Source organism: Podarcis filfolensis (assembly GCF_964270895.1).
Source record: "Podarcis filfolensis genome assembly, chromosome: Z".
NCBI lineage: Eukaryota > Metazoa > Chordata > Lepidosauria > Squamata > Lacertidae > Podarcis > Podarcis filfolensis.
Window position 1 is genome coordinate 37,190,177 of NC_139617.1, and position 23,449 is coordinate 37,213,625.

Consider the following 23,449-nt stretch of genomic DNA (forward strand, 5'->3'; position numbering starts at 1 on the left):
TGTCTTTTGCAACCTCCTGGGCAGTGGTGGATCAGTGTTCCTTGAGACTGGTAGGACAGAAGGTAAGGAGCACAACAGTAGGGTGAGCCAGCCAACATCAGGCAGAGCCAACTAATTTTTGTTTTCCCCCCACCATCCGCCCTGCTGAGTTCTCCCATCCCCTGGAATGGTTGTAAGTAAGAAGGCAGGCAGGCGGGGTATGCCGGGGGGAAGGCTGAGATTGGCAGGGCTCACCTCCTAATAGACCATCCTTCACTTGCTCTTGGGCACACAGTTAATGGGAACAAAACACATACACTTTTTATAGCTCATTTTAACAATGGGATTCTGGGATCATATCAGTCTATATACAGGGAGACCACCAGTAGCGCTGTGGTCTAAACCACTGAGCCTCTTGGGCTTGTCGATCAGAAGGTTGGCAGTTTGAATCTGTGTTACGGGGTGAGCTCCCGTTGCTTTGACCCAGCTTCTGCCAACCTAGCAGTTCAAAAGCATACCAGCGTGAGCAGATAAATAGGTACCACTGTGGCAGGAAGGCAAATGGCGTTTCTGTGTGCTCTGGCACTTGTCGTGGTGTCCTGTTATGCCAGAAGCGGTTTAGTCATGCTGGCCACGTGACCCGGAAAGCTGCCAGTGTACAAACACTGGTTCCCTCGGCCTGAAGAGAAATGAGTGCCGCAACCCCATAGTCGTCTTTGACTGGACTTAACTGTCCAGGGGTCCTTTACCTATAGACATGGAGAAGTTACAGTGGTACCTCTGGTTACGTACTTAATTCGTTCCGGAGGTCCGTTTTTAACCTGAAACTGTTCTTAACCTGAAGCACCACTTTAGCTAATGGGGTCTCCCGCTGCTGCCGCGCGGCCACGCGATTTCTGTTCTTACCCTGAAGCAAAGTTCTTAGCCTGAGGTACTATTTCTAGGTTAGCAGAGTCTGTAACCTGAAGCGTATGTAACCTGAAGCATATGTAACCCAAGGTACCACTGTATTTCAGGATCTGTTCTCCACAGGGTGTGGGGAAATAAAACTGGGTAAATATCTCCTGCTATAAGGGAATATTCCTTTTCCATCCTCTTTTTATTATTATTAATATAATATTAATATAATCTTACTAACTCATGAATAGCAAAGCCCCAGGGCAAGTTAATGATTCATATAGAAGCAGTGGCAGAGCTTCATGCTCCGGCACGGGGGGGGGGGGAGAGCAGGCGAGGGCAGAGCTGGCACGCGTCCTGGGGGTGGGGCACACCGCCTGGAGGCGTAAGGCGCCCAGCGTGGGCGGGGGGGCAGCCGCGATGGCACCCTGCCAGGATCGCGCTGCCGGGGGCAGTGCACTCCCTCCGCATTCCTCTTCCTCCGCACTCCTCTTCTTCCGCCAGTGTATAGAAGTCAGTGGAAGCCACTGAGAGCTGAGTCAGCCTTCAACTTCATAGCCCAACTTCCTTCATCTGCAAATACTAAACAGCGATCCCTGAGAGCTCAGCCAGCTCCTATCTGAATAGCCCATCCCACTTCATCTGCATATTATAAGCAGCCTCACCAGGGTGACTTTGCTCAGCCCCATATAACTCAATGACAGCCAGTGAGAGCTGAGGTAAGACTTATCTGCATAGCCCCATCTCCTTCATCTGAGAGTTGAGCCATCTCCTAGCTACATGACCCCGCTCAGAGTGGGCTCGACCATTAAGCGGACTGAGGTAGTTGAAGCCCCCAAAGGCAATGTCCCAGGTTGATTTCAGCAAGATTCATGCAAATTGGTGCAGATACAGGCACCGCTTTTCTGCCAGTGGTGGAGGTAACAGGGCTGGCAGAGAAGCTGGTACAGGAGCAACAAAGCAACACTTTCCATTCTGCTTCATGCAGCAAAATGGGCCACAACACTCCTGGCTCCACCTCTTCCCTCTGCATAGCCCTGCCCTAGCATCTGGACTATGATGGAACCCGTTGGTTTTTTTAAGAGATCACTGGTGGGCTACGCATTTAATAACAGTTGGCACTCCTTGAAGCTAATCCACAAGCAGTTTTTCTGTCTTGGTTTTTCCCCAGTACAGGCCAAGCAAGCTGCACAAATGACTTGCCAGACCTCAAGGACAATATCCCAGGAGGGAAGCCAGGCCTTTATTATGGGGTGGATGAGCAGTGCAAAACGGCCTTTGGGGGCGGAGCTACAGCTTGCACTTTCTCCAGGCACGACATTGTATGTATTACATTTATCTGCTGGGTCATGCTGATATTACATGCAAATAGTCATAATCATAGCATTTCCAATTCAGTTACGTATTACATTTTTATCTCATATTTTCTTCAAAAAGCTCAAGGTGTCATACATTCCACTCCTCCCTTCGCACCTGTTGCCCCCCCCCATATTTTATCCTTGCAACAGTTCTGTGGTGTAGGACAGGCTGAGAGATGGTAAGTGGCCCAAGATCAGCCAGTGAGCTTTGTGGCTGAGAAGGGGATTTGAACTCTGGTCTTCCAGATCCTAATCTGACACACCACCACACTGGCTCTCAGATTCACTTTGCGTTTTAGCATGTTCAAAGCATATCATGTACGTTATCTTTGTCATATTGGACAACACCCCAGTAAGGTAGGCCAGTGTTATGGCAGTGTGCTGAGGCTGTGGGAGTCGTTTCCCTTACACTCCCCACTCCCATGTTTTCCCTAAGTCAAATAAATAATAACCAATAAAGCAGCAGGTCACGTATCTTCCTCCCCACTTCTCCTATTTCTAGGATATGTGCAAAGTTCTTTCTTGCCACACTAATCCAGCTGACCAATCCAGCTGCACTCGGATCCTCATTCCCCTCCTGGATGGCACTGAATGTGGAATCAACAAGGTAAATGGGTCTTCTGATATGAAACAGCAGTAGAATGGGGATGAGGACATTGTGTCCCTCTAGATGTCTAGCTCCCTGAATGTCGGCCAGGCTGCCTTGAACTGATGGGAGTCCCATCAGTCTAAGGAACCTGTAGTCCTTCAGATGTTGTGGTCATGGGTGATGGGAGTTGAGAGTCCAGCTACATGCATTTTGCTTAGCTTCTCTGTGGCCCTTCTGGGTTCACACCTCCATGGCCTTAGTTGTGCTGCTGTCCTGGTGCTTGATGGCCGTGCTGTTCTCACTTCCAGTGGTGCTCCAAAGGCCGCTGTAGATCTTTGGAAGAACTGATTCCTATTGCAGCGGTCCATGGGAAGTGGTCTACTTGGACTGCCTTTACTGCCTGCTCCCGGAGCTGTGGTGGGGGAGTCGTGGCCAGGCGGCGACAGTGCAACAACCCCAGGTGAATAAGTCCTTGTTAGAGCAGTGTTTTTTGGGGGGGACTGTGTTCAAAGGGAGCCATAGAACCTGGGAGAGAGTTGGATGCAAGGGGACTGAGGATGGTGGGGCAAAGCTCCATTCACCCCAGTGGGACAGCCTCTGCGGCACTTAATTGAAACGAGATGTAAATGTCTGCTTAGTAGCGCAGTGCATATTCATAGGTCCTTCCGTGACTCCTGGGCAAAGCTGCTTGATGGCCAGGTGTGTCCCGGGTCTGTGCTGACCAGCATCTTGTCTATGCTCAGAGAGCAGCTTCGCTTCAGAAACTGGGATCTGATGGGTCACACACCATGCATTTAAAGCATTTTTCACTCACCCAATGCAAAGAATCCCCATGGAGCTACAATTCCCAGCACCCTTAAGAAACTACAGTTCCCAGGATTGGGGTCAGGACTTGCTTTAAATGTACAGTGTGGGTGGGATTAAGATCCTCTCTCCTCCTGCCACACATACAAAGGTGTCCTTTTCTTTCCAGACCTGCTTTTGGTGGACGTCAGTGTGAGGGAGAAGACTTGCAAGCAGAGATGTGTAATGAACAGGTAGGAGGGCAGCCATTTTTGCTTCTGTCCTCTGTTTAGAAAGCCCTGGCAGCTTTTCCTTTTGTAAATCTCAGGACACTCTTCATATACATAGGCTCTGTGTTGTCTTCCATGATTCCTTACATGTGGAATGTACCAGTTATGCCAGTTTCTGGAAAATCACAGGAGGGGAGAACACTGTTGCACTTAGATCCCACTAGCGTGCTTCCCATAGGCATCTGGTTGGCCGCTGTGGAGAACAGGATGCTGGACTAAATAAGCAACTGGTCTGATCCAGCAGGCTCTTCTTACATTGGTGAGGAGTCTAGTTCAGCGTCCACAGATGTGGACCTCTAATTCCTAGCTTTGTGTCAAGTTTCTAGTCCTCAAGCTGCAGAGAAAATCTCAGGTGCATAGAAAGCTGCCTGATACCGAGTCAGACCATTGGTCCAGCTAACTCCTTATTGTCCATACACTGTTTGGTAGCAACTCTCCAGAGTTTCAGACAAAAGCCTTTCCCAGCTCTACATGACTGTTCACCCCTGAGCTATACAGCTCTTCCCAATGGAGCATGTATAGAGGTTGCAATAATAATAATAATAATAATAATAATAATAATAATAATAATAATAATAATATATTATTATTATTTCCCCAGCCACTCTGGGCGGCTTCCAATAAAATATTAAAATAAAATATTTTAGTAAACATTAAAAGCTTCCCTAAACAGAGAAAGAACATGCTCCAGATAGTTATGGGTGGTCTTAGGGTAGAACAAGGCTACATAAGGGAATTGCATGGATGTGGTCCCTTGCATACGGGACGCGGGTGGCACTGTGGTGTAAACCACTGAGCCTAGGGCTTGCCAATCGGAAGGTCAGCGGTTCGAATCCCCACGACGGGGTGAGCTCCTGTTGCTTGGTCCCAGCTCCTGCCAACCTAGCAGTCCGAAAGCACGTCAAAGTGCAAGTAGATAAATAGGTACCCCTCCGGCGGGAAGGTAAATGGTGTTTCCATGCGCTGATCTGATTTCACCAGAAGCGGCTTAGTCATGCTGGCCACATGACCCGGAAGCTGTCTGTGGACAAACGCCGACTCCTTGGCCTGTAAAGCCGCAACCCCAGAGTCATTTGCGACTGGACTTAACTGTCAGGGTTCCTTGCATAAGAGTATTAGCAACTAGAATTAGAATACCGTATTTTTTGCCCTATAGGACGCACCGTCCCATAAGGCGTACCTAGTTTTTTGGGGGGAAATAAAGGGAAAAAATTTATTTCCCCCCCAGGCGCGGGGCTGGGGCGGGGGAGGCCCGAGCTTCCCCTGACCCCAGCCCCCAAACAGGCAGCTCTCTGCAAGCCGTGGGAGCCCAGCGCTGGCTCCCGCTGCTTGCTGAAAGGTCCGCAAAGCCTGGGCGTGCTGATCTCAGCGCGCGCAGGCTTCGGCATGCTGGCAACTCTCCGCAAGCAGCGGCAGCGCTCCCGCTGCTTGCGGAGAGGTCCGCAAAGCCTGGGCGCACTGATCTCAGCGCCCGCAGGCTTCGGCATGCTGGCAACTCTCCGCAAGCAGCGGGAGCGCTCCCGCTGCTTGCGGAGAGGTCTGCGAAGCCTGGAGAGCGAGAGGGGTCGGTGCCCACCGACCCCTCTCGCTCTCCAGGCTTCAGCGAAAGCCTGCTTTCGCCCCATAGGACGCACACACATTTCCCCTTCATTTTTGGAGGGGAAAAAGTGCATCCTATAGGGCGAAAAATACGGTATGTCTGTACTTGCTTAAATTGAGGGAAAGGTGGTGGACACAGGAAGGGTTAAGTACCCCATCTTCCCACCTAACAATCCATCTCTAAAAGCACTGCCTCTCCTTTGATGCTATCTCCACAAATTCAGGTTTGGGACATGATATTCATCCCTTAAAAGCCCCTACTTGGAATTAAGCTCCATTTAAATCAGCAGGACTTGCCTCCAACTCCAACTTGTGGTTAGAAGAATGGGCCATTTACTTGTTCCCCCAAAGCAAAGGGCAGCCCAGCTGTTATGGTGGTATGAAATGGCATGTTTGATCTCAGCCATTTGATCTGTCTCCTCTTCCACAGCCCTGCCCAACGACAACCCAGGTGGGTTTCATGGATGAACAATGTGCTTTGACGGATATGAAACCACTTTACCTCAGCCTTGAGTTCCCATCCTTCTATAAGTGGGTGTCGGCTGTTGGCTACACCAAAGGTAATCCAGATTTGGGAGTTTTATGAAAAGGGGGTGGGGAGTTCTAACATTTCCTCAATACTATTTAAATTCATTGTCACACTAAAACTCTTAAGCACTTTCTACCCATCAAAGGAGATGCCATGTGCAAACACATGTGTAGGGCATCTGGGAAGAATTTCATGGTGAGCCGAGGGGATCGATTCACAGATGGAACAAGGTGTGAGCTGAGCAGCCCTGCAGAAGAGACAGCGGTTGGCCTGTGTGTGATGGGCAGCTGCAGGGTAAGAACAATAGCCATGCAGAGGTGTGCCAGAAAACATCTGGCACTTCATTAAGGCAGGCAGGTCCTGGAGTTGTTGCTTTTTTAATCCTGTGCCTTTTTCTGTCTTGCACCCATTCTTAGTTCGCCTCCTCAGTGACTCAGCCCAGTGAAGCGTTCCCTATAACGTATCTCCAGGACAGGAAAAACTTTGCTTGTGCATTTATGTAATTATTATGATTCATTTGACATTAGTTGCTCCCTGCATAAAAATATGCTTTCAAAAGATTAAGAGCTGAAGGCATAACATAAAATCAAAAAACAAGGCTTTGTTATTGAACATAAGAATTTAAGAATAGCCCGGCTGGATTGTGCCAGTGACTCATCCGGTCCAGCATCTTCTTCTTTCAGATGCCCCAGTGGGAATCCCACGAGGAGGAATTGAGCAATAACCCGTTAAAAGAAGTAACCTGTTAAACACACTCGGTTTAGTTTTCCTGGCTGCTGTTAAAGGCACAGGAGCAAGGCTGAAAGGAAAAGGTGGCAACCCTTAATTATGCCTCCCTGTAAACAGCCTTACTAGAAAAAGTAACCAATAAACTGAAACTGACACGGGGACAAACAGAAGAAGACACCTTTACCCCGGTATGGCTCCCCTTTATCACATACACAACCCAACAAGACAATGACAATAATCCAGCAACAGCATATAAATCAATATGGCTAACCTGATCCAAAACACCCACCCACCCCACTCACATATAACAACAAAAGATCACCACAGCCAATCACAAACAAACAACCACACCCTAGACCAACCCCAACTTCTCTCACCACCAAAGGAACACAAGTGAACAGCACAAGCAGTGCTGACACCAAACCCTACATACATTAAGTAAAATAGAAACATTGCCACCTGACCCCACCCCTACCCATCTTCCCCCCTCCCCCTCCCCCTTTTCTTCCTAATGTCTCAATAAATGAAGCTGATTTGTAAAAATGTTACATGGAAAGAAATACGAGAGAGAGAGATTACACATACTTCTGTAAATCAATAAAATCTTTAATAAAAATACATTTTAAAAATTATGCCTCCCTGTTTCCCCCATCATCCAGTTGCACAGAAGAGAAAGGGACCTTAGGAACACAGAAAGCTGCCTTATTCCATGTCAACCCCTTTGTCCATCCAGCTTAGTATTGTCTACACTGACTGGTAGCACTCTCCAGGATTTCAGACCAAGTTCTCCCCCACCTTTACCTGGAAATGCCGGAGATTGAACCTAAGACCTTCAGCGTGCAAAGCAGAAGCTCTGCCACTGTAGTGGTTCTTCCACTGGCCACTGTGAGAACAGGACGTTGGACTAGATAGGCCTTTCACCTGATCCAGTAGAACTCTTCTTATCTAGTAAACTGCAATGGGCTGCACAGAATATCCATTTCTTGGGGGAGGGGAAAGGCAATGCTTAGAACACCCCAAAAAAGACCCCCCAAAACCTGCAACTCCCCCAATAAGTAAAAATATATTTAAAAAACAGGCAGGCAACTTCCCCGCAATAGACAACACTCCCCAAAGTCCAAACAACTCATTTTGGGGGAGGGAGAGGGAGGGGCAGAAACTAAGGGGTGGTGGATTAAGGGCCCTATGGTGTCCATGGGAACCATGCTGGGGACCTTAATCATATCCTATCACTGCATTAGGCCAGTTGTGGCTCCATCATTCCCTGGGCGCAACTGAAGCAGCTTTCTTTCTTTCTTGCCCAGATGTTTGGTTGTGACGGTAGGATGGATTCTGTGAAGAGGATGGATATGTGCCGCGTATGTGGTGGAGACAACACTACCTGTTTCGGTGTGAAGGACTCTTACGCAGAAGGAAAATCCAGAGGTATAGCACTGCTCCTTCTCTTTTTCTTTTCTAATTGTTACATTTTTATTATTCTTTTTCCTCCAAGAATGGAGCACACTGTTTTCTTCATTACATTCAGAACAAGCCTGGAAGGTAGGTTAAGCCGAAATATAGTGAGTGGCTCCTGGTAGGGATGGGGAAGAAATCGGGTTATCTCAAAACAATTTGCAAACTGAAATTTTGCTTGGATCTAAGTTTAGTTCAGTGATTAAAAGTAAAAAATTTAAAACCATTTTTTGCACTGGGACACTGAAATCCTTTGGCATAGCTTTGGCATAGCTTTGAATGTCACATGGCTGGGGCTGTGAAAAGTCAGCAACTTCCATTCTGAGCTGTTCTTATCCCAACCATCACTGTTTCCTTGCCCCTGCAGTTCGGTTTCCACCAGATAATATATTATTTGCCTTGCTTTCTGCTATTTCATGTAAGTTAAATAATAATTTCCATATAACTGCCCAGAGTGGCTGGGGAAACTCAGCCAGATGGGAGGGGTATAAATAATAAATTATTATATTATTATCATATCACATGTAAGTTACAAATTTAATGCAATGAACGACATAATAATTTCCTCATCATTCATTTGAATACAAAGAAAGCACAATTTAAACTGAGGGCACATGAGAGGAAGTAATCAATTACACATCCTTTGAGGACTGAAAACACCACCAATTACCAATCGGTATTTGCTGGATTGATTTACATTCCAAACACAGGCCAGGCAAATAAGCACCAGCAATTTCTGCTTCTATTTTTAAATGGAATTTTCCACTTTGCCTGGTTGTGCCTCAATCTCACACATTTTTAGCTCCAGACATCTTCTCCTGCCTCTCGTTTTTCCTTTCTTGGATCTTCTTTGGTATAAATGTGCTCCATTTCTCCCTTCTCTTTTGTCCCCCTTCCAGAGTACGTTACATTTTTCAGGCTCCCTCCTAACACCACCATGGTCCATGTGGTCAACCGGAACCCACTGTTCACGCATTTGGGTGAGTTTAGTAATGCAGCTTTTTAACAAACAAACTGAAATCCTTTAAACATATAAGACAAAGCTGCAGATAGTAAAGCTGCTTTAAGACTGCCACAACCAACCTCAATAATTTCTAATGCAAACCCATACGAGATTGCCTCGAGAATGCAAACATTTTGCAGGGGGAAATCAGTCACAAACCAGAAATATACATTTGCTTAATTAAAGTAGATTAAAGTACTCTGTCGCTCTAGCACAACAAATTCACTTTTTAAAAGAAAAATATGACTTTTTGTGGTAATGAAAGTGACGGGGAAATGCATTAAAAAGTGGAATAAATGAATAAACACCACACAAGAAAATCAGGATGAATGCTCTCATTTGATGTATAATCTCTCTGCAGACAATTCTGAACAGCAGCTCAGTTAATAGGGTACATTGTCTGGCCTCTGCATAAACTTTGCCCAAGGAAATCAGGATGAATGCTCAACAAACACATCATTTTGTGGGAACCCCAATATTCCAATGTAGCAACCACCCCAGTTTCCTTTAACCAAAAGCCAATCCAAAAACAAATGTCTTGGGATTGTACCTACTAAGCCATGCTTTCGCAAAGCTCCATTTTTAATATGCTTATATTCACAGCAAAAGCTGTACCAATTAGATGTGGAGAATAGGGCTGGGCAAACATCGCCCGAAACTGGGTTTGAAACGGGTCATAGCGGTGACAATTTCACAGTTTTAAGGTAGGCAATATACAATGAAGCCCAGCAGGTGTCGCCAGTGTTTCACGCATGGCCTCCTCAGTCCTCAGCTCTCCTCAGACTGGGGAGGGAGGGAGGGGGAGGCTCTTTCGCTTGTCAGTGCCATCGCTTCTCCAGCCAAGCAAGCAAGCTGCCTCCTTCCTTCTGCCTCACACTGGGTGCTGGGAAGCGAAGGCAGGGCCGTGTCCTTTGAATCCCTGTGGTGGGAGCACATGGGGAGCAGCGCTGGGTCCTCTTCCTCACCTCTAGGCCTTCATGGTGGCTTGGCAGTGGCACCCATTTCCCCTCAATCTGCTGCCCGCAAGATGGAGGTAGCGGGGTTGGCTGGGGCATCGGCAATGTCAGGTGCTCCGTGAAGTGCGGCAAGGTCCATGGGGTAGGCTAGGAGGGAGCTGGTGCACCTGCTTCAGGGCGGTGAGAGGCGCTGAGGCGAGGCAATGCTGTCGGTATATGCTATGCCATCAGTGCTGCAAAGGAGGATTGACTACGGAGGGCTGGCTGGCTACTGTACTGAGCCAGTTCAATCTGCTTTGAAGTCCTCCTTCCTCTTCATTTTCAGACATCATGATATATTACTCTACTGCGATGTTTTGCTGGTGATAGCATCGCAGTGTTGAAAAGCGGGTATCTCCCATCCCTTGTGGTGACACATTGCTGTTGCCTCCTTCTAGGTGTGAAGGTACAAGGGCAGTATGTAGTGGCCGGGAAAGGCAGAATCTCTTTCAACATCACGTACCCCTCAGCCCTGGAAGACAATCAGATAGAATACAAGGTCTTTCTCACTGTGGAGAACCTGCCAAGCTTGGAGGAGATTCATGTGAATGGGCCAACGCAGGAGGACATAGAAATACAGGTAACACGGTACAGCCTGATATAGAGGGCTGGCAGGTCATTTGGCCTGTGGGCCTGAGTTTTCCCACTCCCTCTTAAACCCATTGAAATCAGCCAAGCCGTTGGTTGATCTCTGGATGCCATTCAAACCCTGGTTGCTTTTCCCTTCTAGGTTTATAGGAAATATGGGAAGGAGTATGGGGCTGCCACTAGCCCAGACATTGCCTTCAGCTACTTCAGACCAAGTGAGAAAGAGGTACATTCATGGGTACCCCAGCTTGGCCCCTGCTCCGTGAGCTGTGGGGAAGGTGAGGCACATTGTTTTCTGGCTCCACACTCAATTGTGAATGGGACATTTCTGTGATGAAGTTATTTGAGCGCAGAGGTGGGATTGCTCTCCAGGGTGCTGACTTAATAAAGGTGCACTGGAGCAAGTGGAACACTGTCTCACCAACCTCTGTCTACCTTCTTACTTAAATATAGTCCACAGGCCCCACTTGTCAGCCTCCTCCTTAGTTGCAAGGGTTATTGTCATTGGCTATGGCTCCACCTCCTCTTGGTCTTCTTGCACACCCCACCACTCCCAATTGACACCACTGGATGTTATAGCCTCAGGTTTCCTGCAAGGGGTTGGATGAGGATGGTTGTGAATTTCATTTGGTACACAGTTCTAAGTGGACTAACCTGATCCACTCTACTCAGGGCTAAAAGGCATTAACTTTCGATTTGCCACTCTCAAATTCCTTGAGTCCAAAAAAAAAGAAAAAGAGGCAATATGTGTGCTTGGGGTTGAGATGTGCACAAAAATGAGCTTTTTTGGATTAAATTTGTACAAAGATGCATATTTCACGTGGCAAAGTATGTACTGAAAAGCAATTAGTTGTATCCAGCTAAGTTCTACTTAGAGTAGACCCATAGAAAATAACTAACCTATTAGTTGTGGCCATCTATTTTAATATTGTCTGTCTTGTCACCCATAGCTGTTCTGTCCAATCAGCACTGACTCCCCTCTTTCCTTCTGGCAAATCTCAATCTCCTTTACACTTCATATTTTGCAGGTGCTCTGAAGGTCAGTTACTCCTGCTTTGACAAGGCAAGGAATGAAATGACGGGTGACCTACATTGTCTGAAGACCCCAAGGCCCCCTGCCAGGCAAGAGCCTTGTGCTGTGGCCCCCTGCCAGCCCCAGTGAGTAAAGGTTCGGCTAGTTCTCTTTGTGGGAAAGGAAGAGCCCAGGTGACCCATGTTCATCTTCAAAAGCCTCAGCATAGCCCATCGCTGCCATCACTGAAAAGGCTGAAGTAGGGTATCAGTGGTAGAACATCTGCTTTGCGTACAGAAGGTTCCAAGTTCAATCCTGTTAGGGCTGGGGATGTTCCCTGCCTGAAATCCCAAGAGAACCACTGCCAGCGTGCGCAGAGAATATTGAGCTAGGTGAAACAATGGATTGACTAGGTACAAAGCAACTTTCTATGAAAGGGTTGTAGATCATGGTTTCCATGCAGACGGTCCCAGATTTAGTTTCCAGCATCTTCAGGTAGGGCTGAAAAGAATCCTCTGAAACTCCAAAGAACTGTCAGTGTAGACAGTGAGCTGGGTAACCAACAGTCTGGGTCAATATAAGACAGCTTCCTATGTTAGCTTATGTCCTAACAGTAAATATAGTTTAATTTAGGAGATGTGTACATATTGAAGCTATCTCAGAAGACCAACTCTGCATGAATCCACTAGTCCTAATATTCCAGTTTGGTTGCTAGAATTGGCTAGGCAAGTGTGGTGCAGTGGTTTTACTAGGTGGCACAGAGTCCCAGGAAGAGCATCTTCCTTGCATGCAGAAGGTCCCAGGTTCAACCCCCAGCATCTTCAGCTTGGGCTGGGAGAGACTCTCTGCCTGAAATGCTGGAGAGTCACTACTGAGCTAGATAAACCAGTGGTCTGACTCATACAAGGCAGCTTCCAACATTCCTTTTTATTTCATCCCCTGTACTCAGAACCACAAGGACTAGAATATTGATTTCTTTTCAAGTAAACTGCAGCAGCTCAGCATCTGCTTTGCTTGCAGAAGGTTCCCGGTTCAGTCCCCAATGGCATCTCCAGGTGGGGCTGGAAGAGACCCTTCTGAAACCCTGGAGAGCCACTGCCAGTCACTGAAGACATTACTGTGCTATTCAAATCAATGTTCTGAACAGGGCTGGGCGATATCTGGTTTTCAACCTTGTGATATATCGCCAGTTAAACATTGGTGATATACCAATACATCCCAATGACTGAAATAAGGATGAAGCTTTGTAGAGGCATTGGTTGGCTTTCCCCACATTGTGATTTTTGTATAGCATATAAACATGCACACATCATGATTCGTGATATATTGCCAGGTCAAGAATTATGAAACCGATATGATACGGACTTCGAACCAGTTCTGGGTATATCGCCCACCCCTAGCTCTTACTCTGTTATAAGGCAGATTCCTGTGTTCCTGATGCCACTTCCTGCATGACTGTGGGTGGGTGTGACAGGCCCTTCCTGTTTTCTCCAAGATGGGTAGCAGAGTACTTTGGGCCCTGCAGCGTCCCCTGTGGCGGTGGTGTGATGGAGCGACTGGTTTACTGTGCAAAGGAAGAAAGAGGATTGAATGTGACCCTGCCTGATTCAGAATGTGTGGATGCTCCCAAACCATCAGCTGTCGAGTCCTGCAACACTGAGATGTGTCTTCCAAGGTAAGTAAACATATAAGTCACCCATAAGGGACAATGGGTTGTCCAATGTCTTGGCCTCCTGTGATTCTGCGGAAGAGCAAGGAAGAACTGCAGAAATGTGCAGTGATTGGTGAAGATGGGTGGAGGCACACACATACACCTGGAACCATGAGTCTTTACTTGGCTCACGAAATTACATTGAGGGGTTTCTCTGATCTCGCCCAACTACACCAGGAAAACTTTGATCATTTCTAAGTTAATCCAAGGAGAACATAGGAAGAGCCTGACTGCTGGGTCAGACCAAAAAATTTAGTCCAGCATCCTGTTTTCATAGTGGCTGAAATATACTCAGAGTCGCAAAGTGATTTCATGCTCTTTATTCAGCTCATAGTGGTGAGGAGGAATGAATGAAAGTCCCCTCAAAGTATCTGCTTTATATACATTATTTACACAATGGGCTGCACATGATTGGCTAATTCCGGAATTCTACTGTAAGCCAACCAGGTTGTGGATTCACTTCTATCTGGAGCATGATTGGGTGGTTCCTGCCAACCAATCATACTGCTGCATTGTTCTAGGACCAATCAGACTGCTGCATTCTGAATCCTATTGTTCTAGGACCAATCAGACTGCTGCCTTTTGGGTCCTATTGTTCTAGGACCAATCAGACTGCTGCAGTTTGGATCCTATTCAACTCAGTACATAACACCGGCCAACCTGATTCCTCCAATGGCAAGTCCACAAGCAGGACCTGGGTTCAACATCAACTCTCCCCTCTTGCAGATGCAGACTGCCTCAGACAATGAAGGGAAAACAGAACCATTGTGGTTAGAAGCCATTGATAGCATTATATTCCATAAAAGATTTGGAAAGCTTATCCATCTCTCCACCCACGAACACACAGTGAATATAGAATCTGTTGCAGAGAAATCCAGAAGTGGCCAGTGCCATTCTGTTAAGGCTGTTACTTTCTATCCAGGTGGAAGGAATCAGAGCCAGGCCAGTGCTCTGCGATTTGTGGCTTGGGGGTTGCCCCAGTGAATTTGACTTGCGTTCAACTCTGGGATGGGGTGGAAAGTACCGTGGATGCCAGCCTGTGCCCAGCGGATGAGAAGCCCCTGGCCTTTGTGTCTTGCATGGTGAACATCTGCCCTTTGGGATGGAACACGGTACGTAGAGCATAGGAGGAGCTCTGTTGGACTGGACTAAAGGCCAGTCTAATTAGGGTTGCAGGGAAAGCCCAGTTTAGTTCACGTCTGAAGAGAAATCTACCTAATTTGCCATTTCAAAACAATATACAAACTAAAACGCAGCCATGGTTCAAAATTTGCACTTCTCCAAGTTTGACAATGCAGTTCTCCACGTATACCAAAATATGCATGTACTAAAGTGTGTATAAAAATGCATATAATAGTGAAAAGAACATACAAAGTGCATTATAGAAGGGAAAATAGAAATATTGGGGGAGATACAATTGCAGTTGAATGTAGCCACTGTATGCTAACAGCTCAAGCCATGTCTGATACACTTATTCAGCTTTTCTCTCCATCGACTCCTGCGTAATAATAGCTTTTCAACTGAAAGAAACCCCAGCATATTTGTAACATGAAATGGTTTTCTAGAGGAGACTGTGTTGACAATGTAGCCTATTAAAATAAGTTGGTCCAGTACATGGGTAGGCAAACTAAGGCCTGGGGGCTGGATCTGGCCCAGTTGCCTTCTAAATCTGACCCACGGATGGTCCGGGAATCGGTGTGCTTTTACATGAGTAGAATATATCCTTTTATTTCAAATGGATCTCGGGGTTATTTTGGGGGCATAGGAATTTGTTCATTTCCCACCCCCCAAAAAAATAGTCCGGCCCCCCCACAAAGTCTGAGGGACAGTGGACTGGCCCCCTGCTGGAAAGGTTTGCTGACCCCTGGTCAAGTATGTAGCATAGATGCATCCTCAAACTGGACACATCAGCGCTACATACTTCACCACCCTGGGAGCTGTAGTATGATGAAGCTGCTGAGAAGATCCCTGTGCCAGAACTGGAGTCCCCTGGGTTCCCTAAATGGGAGCCTTGACAGATATGTTACATTCCACATTCTAACTTGTTTCCCTGCCATGAGATATTGTGCTCTTCTGCAGCAGGAAGAGATGCCCCGCTCAGAGCTCTTGGTCCCGTTTTGGCCTCATAAGACTGGAAATCGCTCAGTGTATGTCTGGAGCCCTTTGGCTGGAGCATGCCCTGTCACCTGCGGGGGAGGTAAGGTGGTTTCCTAGGTACTTCTTGTGCATTAATGAGCTCATCAAAGACTATTTTGTGTATTATCATTTTCCAGAAGGGAGCTTTGTCTTGACAACACTCTTATCCTACACTAATTGTTTGTTTGACTTCAAAGCATTTTCATTCTGCTCTTCAACCAAAACAGCTTCCAGAGTGGCTTAAATATGATCAATAAAGCAAGACAATCCCTGTCCATAGGCTAACTGTCTATCCTGAGTGATGTGACATGAAATAAAATAGGGATGAGGAGGGAAGAGGAAAAAGCAAGCTCAGGGACTGGTTTTTAATGTTAGATGGAATGCCTGATGGAATGCAAAGGCCATGGCTAGATGGCAGTTGAAGGCTGGAGAAGCCCAATGGAATTGGTCTCTCAGCAGAGCTGATGTAGTCCCAACCCTCACTCTGCTGCAGCCTGATGGGATGGCTGCTGCCCAGCTGGAATCCTATTCGGGAAAAGGGAATTTCCCTTAAAAAAAGGGAAACGTTGATAGCTATTCTCCTCTGCAGCCTGACTGGATGGTGGCTGCTAGGTGACAGTTGAGGGAGAACCAAAATCAATTGGTCTTTCAGCAGAGCCAGTGGAATAGCACTGCTTCCCTTCTGTGCTCCTGGCTTCACAGCCAGATGGAATGGCTGCTGCCAGGCTGAGAGCTGGAAAGAGGGAAGATCCAGTATCCCTGCGAGAAGGAATTAAAAGAAATTGGAGCTCATCAAGTGGGCTCCTGGGGGAAAACAAGGGAGTTTTACATAATCCACTCTGGCCACTTCTCTTTCCAGGCTTGATGTGGCTGAGCTATGTCTGCCTGGTCTTTGACACCAGAGAGGAAGCAGAGGAGGAGCGTTGTAACCAGGCACCAAAGCCAGCGAGTCAGCTGGAACTGTGTAACCCCACGCCATGTCCAGCAAGGTAAAAGTGCATAGCATGAGCATAAGTATGAATAAATCTTGCAGATCTAGCCTTGTATTCCTTTCACAGGCCCTTGAGGCACATTTGCAGCCTGGAAGAAAGAAAAAAGAATCCACTCACTCATGTGTTTACAATCGATTCCTTGCCTGATGGTCACCTGGAGATTATTCCTGCTTGCCACCAGTGACTGGATCTGTGGTTTTGTCACAAGCCCAAGGAAGTTGATGGAATAAGTTGATTTGTGTCTTGTCTCCTCCTTTCCTGCTCTCTCTCCAGCTGGGAAGTGAAGGAACTCGCTCCATGCCCTGTGACCTGTGGTGGAGGAAAGATACTCCTCTCGGTCCGCTGCGTCCGGCGAGACAAGAACACAACCCGCACTCTTCCTCACTCAAAATGTAGCCGGATACACAGGCCAGCCAGCAGCAGAGAATGTGCTATGGAGCCATGCCCAGCCAGGTGAGTGCCAATTGTTTTGAGGGCAGTGGCCAAGGAGAGCGTTCTTTGTCTTTTATGATGAATTCATAATCTCTAGAGCCAGGTCTGGGATTGGCCTGTTAACAGTGGGTGGAACTGAGGGTGGGAGTCACATGTTGGCCCCTGGGTGCTTTTGATTCAACAACTGGGTTCTGTTGTTTCCACCTGCCAGGTGGTCCTACAAAATGGGCACGTGTAGCACCAGTTGTGGTAGAGGTGTGATGCGCAAGGTCCTCTACTGTGCACGGGCAACAGGGGAGAAGGCGGAGGAAGAGATTCTACCAGACACGGTCTGTGAGAGTTTGCCTCGCCCTGAAGAGCAGGAAGTGTGCGACCTGGAACCATGTCCCCCAAGGTCATTCATTAGTTGTGCATTCATTTAACTGGAGTCTTTTCCTCATCACCACAAATAATATATTGTTATTATTTAGCCAATTTCTAGACTGCTTATCTATCTGTACTATATATCTAGGAAAGTTGTTTTTTCAGTGTGCATTTGAATTTTGCAACCAAATTTAGCATGATGGTTCCTGAGGTGAAGGAGCAAGTTTTTGTCTATATTGGAATACAGTTGAAAGCAATTTTGAATTAAGATGGTGGACTGAACCTTTCAAATCTTCAACGATTTTCTTTTGTTTCTTAGAATTCCCAAGGCATGCCAGCTACGAGGCTGCTAGTTATGCATAAATTACATTCAAATGGTTCAGACTGAGACGAAGACACTAGAACAACAACAACAAAATGTCAAGGGCTCCAAAACATGCAACAGCTCTTTACACATAAACAGATAACTTTAAAATGCTACATATAATTTTCTTATTACCTTGATGTTTTAGATTGAATTTGAATGTGGTGTGTAAATTGCTCTGGGCTGTATTTATGAAGAGCAGTATAGATAGATATAGATAATCTGATATTCCCAAATGTTTTGTGCAAAGTGGAATGATAGGAGGGCCCTGTTAAAATCTGGGGATGGTGCGGAGGGCAGTTGTGTGTGTTCCCTTGACTCACTGATCAACTCTCTTCTCTCTCTCTCTCTCTCTCTCTCTCTGAGAAGGTGGAAAGTGACTAGAATGGGTCCGTGTTCCTCCTCCTGTGGACTTGGGGTAGCCACCCAGTTGGTGACCTGCATGCAGCTTTCTGGGGGACAAGAGATTGAGCTGGCTAAGAGCCAGTGCCGAGAAGCAGAGAAGCCCCCCTTCAGTGTGCCTTGTGTGATCCGGGTCTGCCCTTATGAATGGAGGGTCACCAAATGGACACAGGTAAACCTTTCAGTCAGGGGTGGGGACCTAAAGCCTTGGGGTCACCTGGCCTCTCTATCTGGCCAGCAAAACTCTTCCCAGGCCACACACCCCATTGGCCTTGCTTCATATCTCAAGTGCTTTAGCCTGGCAAGAATGTGTCCCTGAAGTCTGATAATGCATCTTGCTTGGATGGAAGATGGAGACAGGGTAGGGTGAATCTGCAAATTTTCTATCCGTTGCTCTTCCTACTTATGCCTCTGGCCCCAACATGGAATGTGGCCTTCAGAAGGCTGCCTAGAAGGGAATGTGGCTCTCAGGCTAAAAATGGTTTCCCACCCCTGGTTCAGGCTTCAATACCATTCAGAGATGTATTGGAATTAGGACAGAGCTGGGTTGCTCTCAAGAACCCCCCTTGGCAAGTGGGCATTTTGTGGTGCCCACCACAGTTTTCTTAGATTTCCAAATGTTACCTCCAGCCCAAACTGGTTGTGGGGAGCCCTGGGTTAGACTCTTCGACTAGAGCTAGATCAGCCTAGCTTCAAATCCCAAATGCGAGCCTTGTGGGAGTCATTCTTTCCCAGCCCACCCTTCTCACACAAAACAGGGAAAGCCATCTGTACTGGCTTGTGGTCTCTGAGGAAAAGGCAGCATAGAAGTGTCATAAGCCAATGATGGGGCTGCCCATCATTATTCCAGGGCTCCTCTCATCCGATAATGCTTACTGTTCATTTAAAAATTGCTTCTGGGTTTCTCCCTCCAGTGTTCTGCCTCTTGTGGGAATGGTATTCAGACACGACAGGATTTCTGCGAAAATCCCGAAACTGGGGCACGGGTGAACCCCACCTTTTGCATGCACTCCCCTAAGCCTGTGATGTTGCGAAGTTGCTCTGTCGCTCCCTGCCTTGAACAGGCCACAGCAGCTCCAGTCTCCAGGACAGATCTCAGGACTTTGCCGCCTCCTACGGAGCAACTGATGGCTGCAGTGACCATTGGCCCTGAAAAGCCACACCATAGAGCTTTGGACCTTCCACAGCCTGATGGACTAGCTCCTTCCATGAAACGATTTGAGGATATACTGTGGGACGCTGATGAGTACAGTTGCGCAGCTTGTATTTACTTACATGTGATTATCACTAGACTTCGCCTTTTAACAGGGGCTGCCAACCCCTTTTAGGCCAGGAAGTACATTTGTGAGGAAGTGCAATTGGTGGGGCATATTTGAGAGACCACCTCTTTTCCTACAGACTCTCTTGGGTGTTAATATCAGGAAAGCCTTCAAAAGTTCAGGGTGGTGGTTTCCTGGAAAAGAACATTCTCCTAAGTTTTGGAATTCCCTCTCCACAGAGGTACATCTGGCTTCTTAACTATACAGCTTCCAGAGAAAGCTGTACAGATGTACTTTTTTTACCCTGGCCGTTGACACCTGAGTTGTATGTGGTTTCGGACCCACAGTGTACATATGATTGCTAAGTGTTCTTAGTAATAAATTCCAAATTGTTGTAACCCACCTTGGGACCTGCAGGAGAAAGGCAGGTAATAATTTAATAATAATAAATTCATAAAATGGCTGTTGCAGAGCATGACATAATGACTTCAACGTAAGAGAAGCTGGTGCTCTGGTACTGAGCTATGCCCTCTTAAGAACATAAGAGCCTACCGGATCAGTCCAAGGGCCCAGCTAGTCCTCTTCTCACAATTGCTGATCAGATACACTAATGGGAATGGCATTCAGAAGCATTGCTGCCTTTCTTCCTTTGCAGGTCCCTGTGGGCAGCTGTTCCTAAATTCCACTGGGTTCATCAACATGACTGGTGTGCAAGCCAGCGACTGCATTGTTGCCATTGGCCGCCCCTTAGGAGAGGTCCTAAGGGTCCAAGTGCTGGAGAGCTCCCTGAACTGCAGTGCAGGTGAGTGTTTGGTTCATAGCATTGGAGGGCATGAGAGCTGGGAAGCCACCAGTTCAAATCTTAACTCAACCAGGAGATGCTAGGCTGAAATAGCTTCCCCACCCTATTCTGTGGCCTGAATTGAGATTACAGGTGCCTGCATAGTTATATATGTCCTCGACAGCTCAGGATGGGAGAGAAATCCAACTGAATTGGCACTGAAAGACAAACCTATCATAATTCACATTTTCTGAAACAATGCATGAACCGAAGCACAGCCCTCCTTCAAAATTTGTGCAACGCAGTTCTCCAGCCTCAAGTAACGTGTGCAGGAAAACATGCTTTTGGGTAAAGATATATATATATTAGTGAAAATAGCATACAAAAATGCATTACATTAGGGAAAAGTGCTGTGCCAAAATATACGTGTATTAAGCAAAATTGTGGAATACTCTGCCAATAGAGATTCAGCAGGCGCCTTGTGCTTCAGCACCTGCTGGAAAATTTTCTATTCTGTCAGACTTATGCAGACGATTAAGAAAACATATTTCTAGAATAGCTGATTCTGATGTTAACTGTATACAAGGTTTCTATTGTATTGTTTCACGTATAGTATTTTTAAAAAAATGAATAGTGGTTTATAAATATTTTTACAATTAAGATTACAAACAAGCATGTGCATATAAAGATATAATAGCAGATTATGAGAAATAGCAGCTAAATGTTCATGAGGACCTTTTTAAAAATCACACACTGATGCAGAAACGCAGTGAACACAAAATTGGAAAAAGTAGGAATTGAGAGGAACCAAAATGGACAGAATTAATTGCCCTTCCCTACCATCAGCAGACAGTCTCATTTGTTATAAAATGGTTGTGGATGATCAGTCTGACATGTTCCCCAGCATCCCTTGTCTTTTGCTCCAGGTGACGTGATGTTGTTTTCTACACGGATGATGTGGCGGACAGGCTGTAAGAAGCTGGCGCATTCCACCATAAACACCAGGACCAACACGCTGGTGGTGAGACAGCGCCGCCTGGGTCCTGGGAATGGAGTTTCCCTTTGGTACAGCAGCAAAGTGGCAGCTAAGAAATACCATCAAGGTAGGTTTGGTTGCTGCCATACTGAGCTGGCTCCACTGGAAGTGAAAAAGGGAGATCTAAGAAGGGCTTAAGGGACCCGGGTGGCTCTGTGGGTTAAACCATAGAGCCTAGGGCTTGCTGATCAGAAGGGCGGCGGTTCGAATCCCTGCAATGAGGTGAGCTCCCATTGCTCGGTCCCTGCTCTGCCAACCTAGCAGTTTGAAAGCACATCAAAGTGCAAGTAGATAAATAGGTACCACTCCAGCGGGAAGGTAAACGGCGTTTCCGTGTGCTGCTCTGGTTCGCCAGAAGCGGCTTAGTCATGCTGGCCACATGACCCAGAAGCTGTCTGTGGACAAACGCTAGCTCCCTCGGCCAGTAAAGCAAGATGAGTGTCACAACCCCAGAGTCGGTCACAACTGGATCTAGTGGTCAGGGGACCCTTTACCTTTTTAAGAAGGGCTTAGGGTTCCATGAGAGACATGAGGTCTGTGGCTGGATCCTCTGGTGTTTTTTTCAGAGTGTAAAAATAGGTTGGCGCACAGGCCACCAGGCCAGGCACATGTGTTAGGGGTCGGGCGCTCCACTGGGTGGTGCACTCACCCACAGGAGCCTAACACTTCCCTTGCTTTTAATGTTTTGTTCTTGTAATGCAACTACTACTTTGTAATACTACTACTACTACTACTACTACTACTACTACTACTACTACTACTTTCACTGCTACTTTGTCTCTGCCTTGCTCTGAGGAAGGGAAAGCAGGTCCTTTCACAGAGTGAGGCACTTGGGGAGGGATAGTCTAGGACATGGGTAGGCGAACTAAGGCCCGGGGGCCGGATCTGGCCCAATCGCCTTCTAAATCCGGCCCACGGACGGTCCAGGAATCAGTGTGTTTTTACATGAGTAGAATGTGTCCTTTTATTTAAAATGCATCTCTGGGTTATTTGTGGGGCATAGGAATTCGTTCATTTATTTCCCCCCCAAAAAATATAGTCCGGCCCCCCACAAAGTCTGAGGGACTGTGGACTGGCCCCCTGCTGAAAAAGTCTGCTGACCCCTGGTCTACGAGAGTTCCTGGATTGCTTTCGTTTTTCCAGGGCAGCTAGGTATTCTCTTTCAAAAACATTTTAAAAGTTTTAAAGCACAAGTAAAACTCTACCACAAATCCCTGGACTCATTGCTGTCTTCTGCATCCATTTCCTTAACCACAGATTGCGACGTGCAGTTGTTTGGTCCCAGTGGGAGAATAGTGACCCCTATGCCTTTGGCAGGCTGGGAACAACAAGGGGCTTGCAGGACATTTGTTGACGTGGCTCCAAGGCATCGCATTGCCATTCAAGCTGCATATGTGGACCCAGCAGCTGACTCCAACCAAACACACTCCAGTTACATCTCGGTGAGAAAACTGCACAGAGTAAGGGTCCAGGTCTCACACACTAGGAGAATAAAAGCATAACATTAATCAGATGCAAGGGTGGAGAACCTGATCAGCACTCAATTTACAGCGGTGTGGGTGGTTCCTTCCGCACAGGGCGCTGAGCCAAGGGGGTGCAAAACAACAACCACCTATATTCATATGGGTACCTACTGAGAAGATCCACTGTACCAAAAGGAATTATTGTGAAAATAAAAAATATGGGAGGTGGGAAGGGCAAGTCAGATTTTGTTCTCACTCAGGGCGACATATTACCAAAGTCCGCCACTGACCTATTGGCTGCATTCCTTCCTGGACAACTTTCTGGGAGCCATTTACCCATGGTGAGCAGAGCCAGAGGCAAAAGTGTGTGGAGCAATGAGTGCCAATGTTACCTTTGTACAGGAGGCTATTTTCTAACATGCACTCAAATTTTGTTGTTGTCTTCTGCTTTTTCTCTCCCCCACCCCTGCTCCTTTTCCATCAAAATGCTACTTCTATCCTGGACATTTATGGTGGAATAGCCAGTCTTGGGACCCCTCCAGAGTCCATACTAGGTTTGGGTTGTTGTTGGTCCCCCCCCCTTGAAATCATGTAACTTTCCACACCACAAATATTCTGGCTTGTTTTTTATCCCACATTTGTTGCCCTGAAGAGAGCAGTGGAGAGCCAGTTTGGTGTAGTGGTTAAGAGCAATAGTCTCGTAATCT

At 46.9% G+C, this 23,449-nt stretch overlaps 1 protein-coding gene across 13 annotated transcripts in view; it reads left to right on the forward strand.

The window, feature by feature from the left end:
* The window catches only part of ADAMTS13 (ADAM metallopeptidase with thrombospondin type 1 motif 13), a 35,350-nt gene that overhangs the window by 10,426 nt on the left and 1,475 nt on the right, over positions 1 to 23,449 (forward strand). For 6 of the 13 annotated variants that reach the window (XM_083596846.1, XM_083596852.1, XM_083596847.1 and 3 more), the window contains 22 exons: positions 2,048 to 2,198; positions 2,737 to 2,841; positions 3,132 to 3,283; positions 3,797 to 3,860; positions 5,926 to 6,055; positions 6,170 to 6,318; positions 8,058 to 8,178; positions 9,105 to 9,185; positions 10,602 to 10,783; positions 10,934 to 11,069; positions 11,820 to 11,949; positions 13,299 to 13,478; positions 14,437 to 14,626; positions 15,594 to 15,711; positions 16,510 to 16,639; positions 16,916 to 17,095; positions 17,286 to 17,468; positions 18,171 to 18,375; positions 19,118 to 19,454; positions 20,118 to 20,264; positions 21,170 to 21,346; positions 22,537 to 22,721. In XM_083596846.1, the coding sequence (XP_083452972.1) occupies positions 2,048 to 2,198; positions 2,737 to 2,841; positions 3,132 to 3,283; positions 3,797 to 3,860; positions 5,926 to 6,055; positions 6,170 to 6,318; positions 8,058 to 8,178; positions 9,105 to 9,185; positions 10,602 to 10,783; positions 10,934 to 11,069; positions 11,820 to 11,949; positions 13,299 to 13,478; positions 14,437 to 14,626; positions 15,594 to 15,711; positions 16,510 to 16,639; positions 16,916 to 17,095; positions 17,286 to 17,468; positions 18,171 to 18,375; positions 19,118 to 19,454; positions 20,118 to 20,264; positions 21,170 to 21,346; positions 22,537 to 22,721 (3,433 nt within the window). Of the gene's footprint in view, positions 1 to 2,047; positions 2,199 to 2,736; positions 2,842 to 3,131; positions 3,284 to 3,796; positions 3,861 to 5,925; positions 6,056 to 6,169; positions 6,319 to 8,057; positions 8,179 to 9,104; positions 9,186 to 10,601; positions 10,784 to 10,933; positions 11,070 to 11,819; positions 11,950 to 13,298; positions 13,479 to 14,436; positions 14,627 to 15,593; positions 15,712 to 16,509; positions 16,640 to 16,915; positions 17,096 to 17,285; positions 17,469 to 18,170; positions 18,376 to 19,117; positions 19,481 to 20,117; positions 20,265 to 21,147; positions 21,347 to 22,536; positions 22,722 to 23,449 lie in introns of those variants that run through there. The other 7 variants (XR_014543966.1, XR_014543967.1, XR_014543968.1 and 4 more) reach the window with 7 other exon arrangements.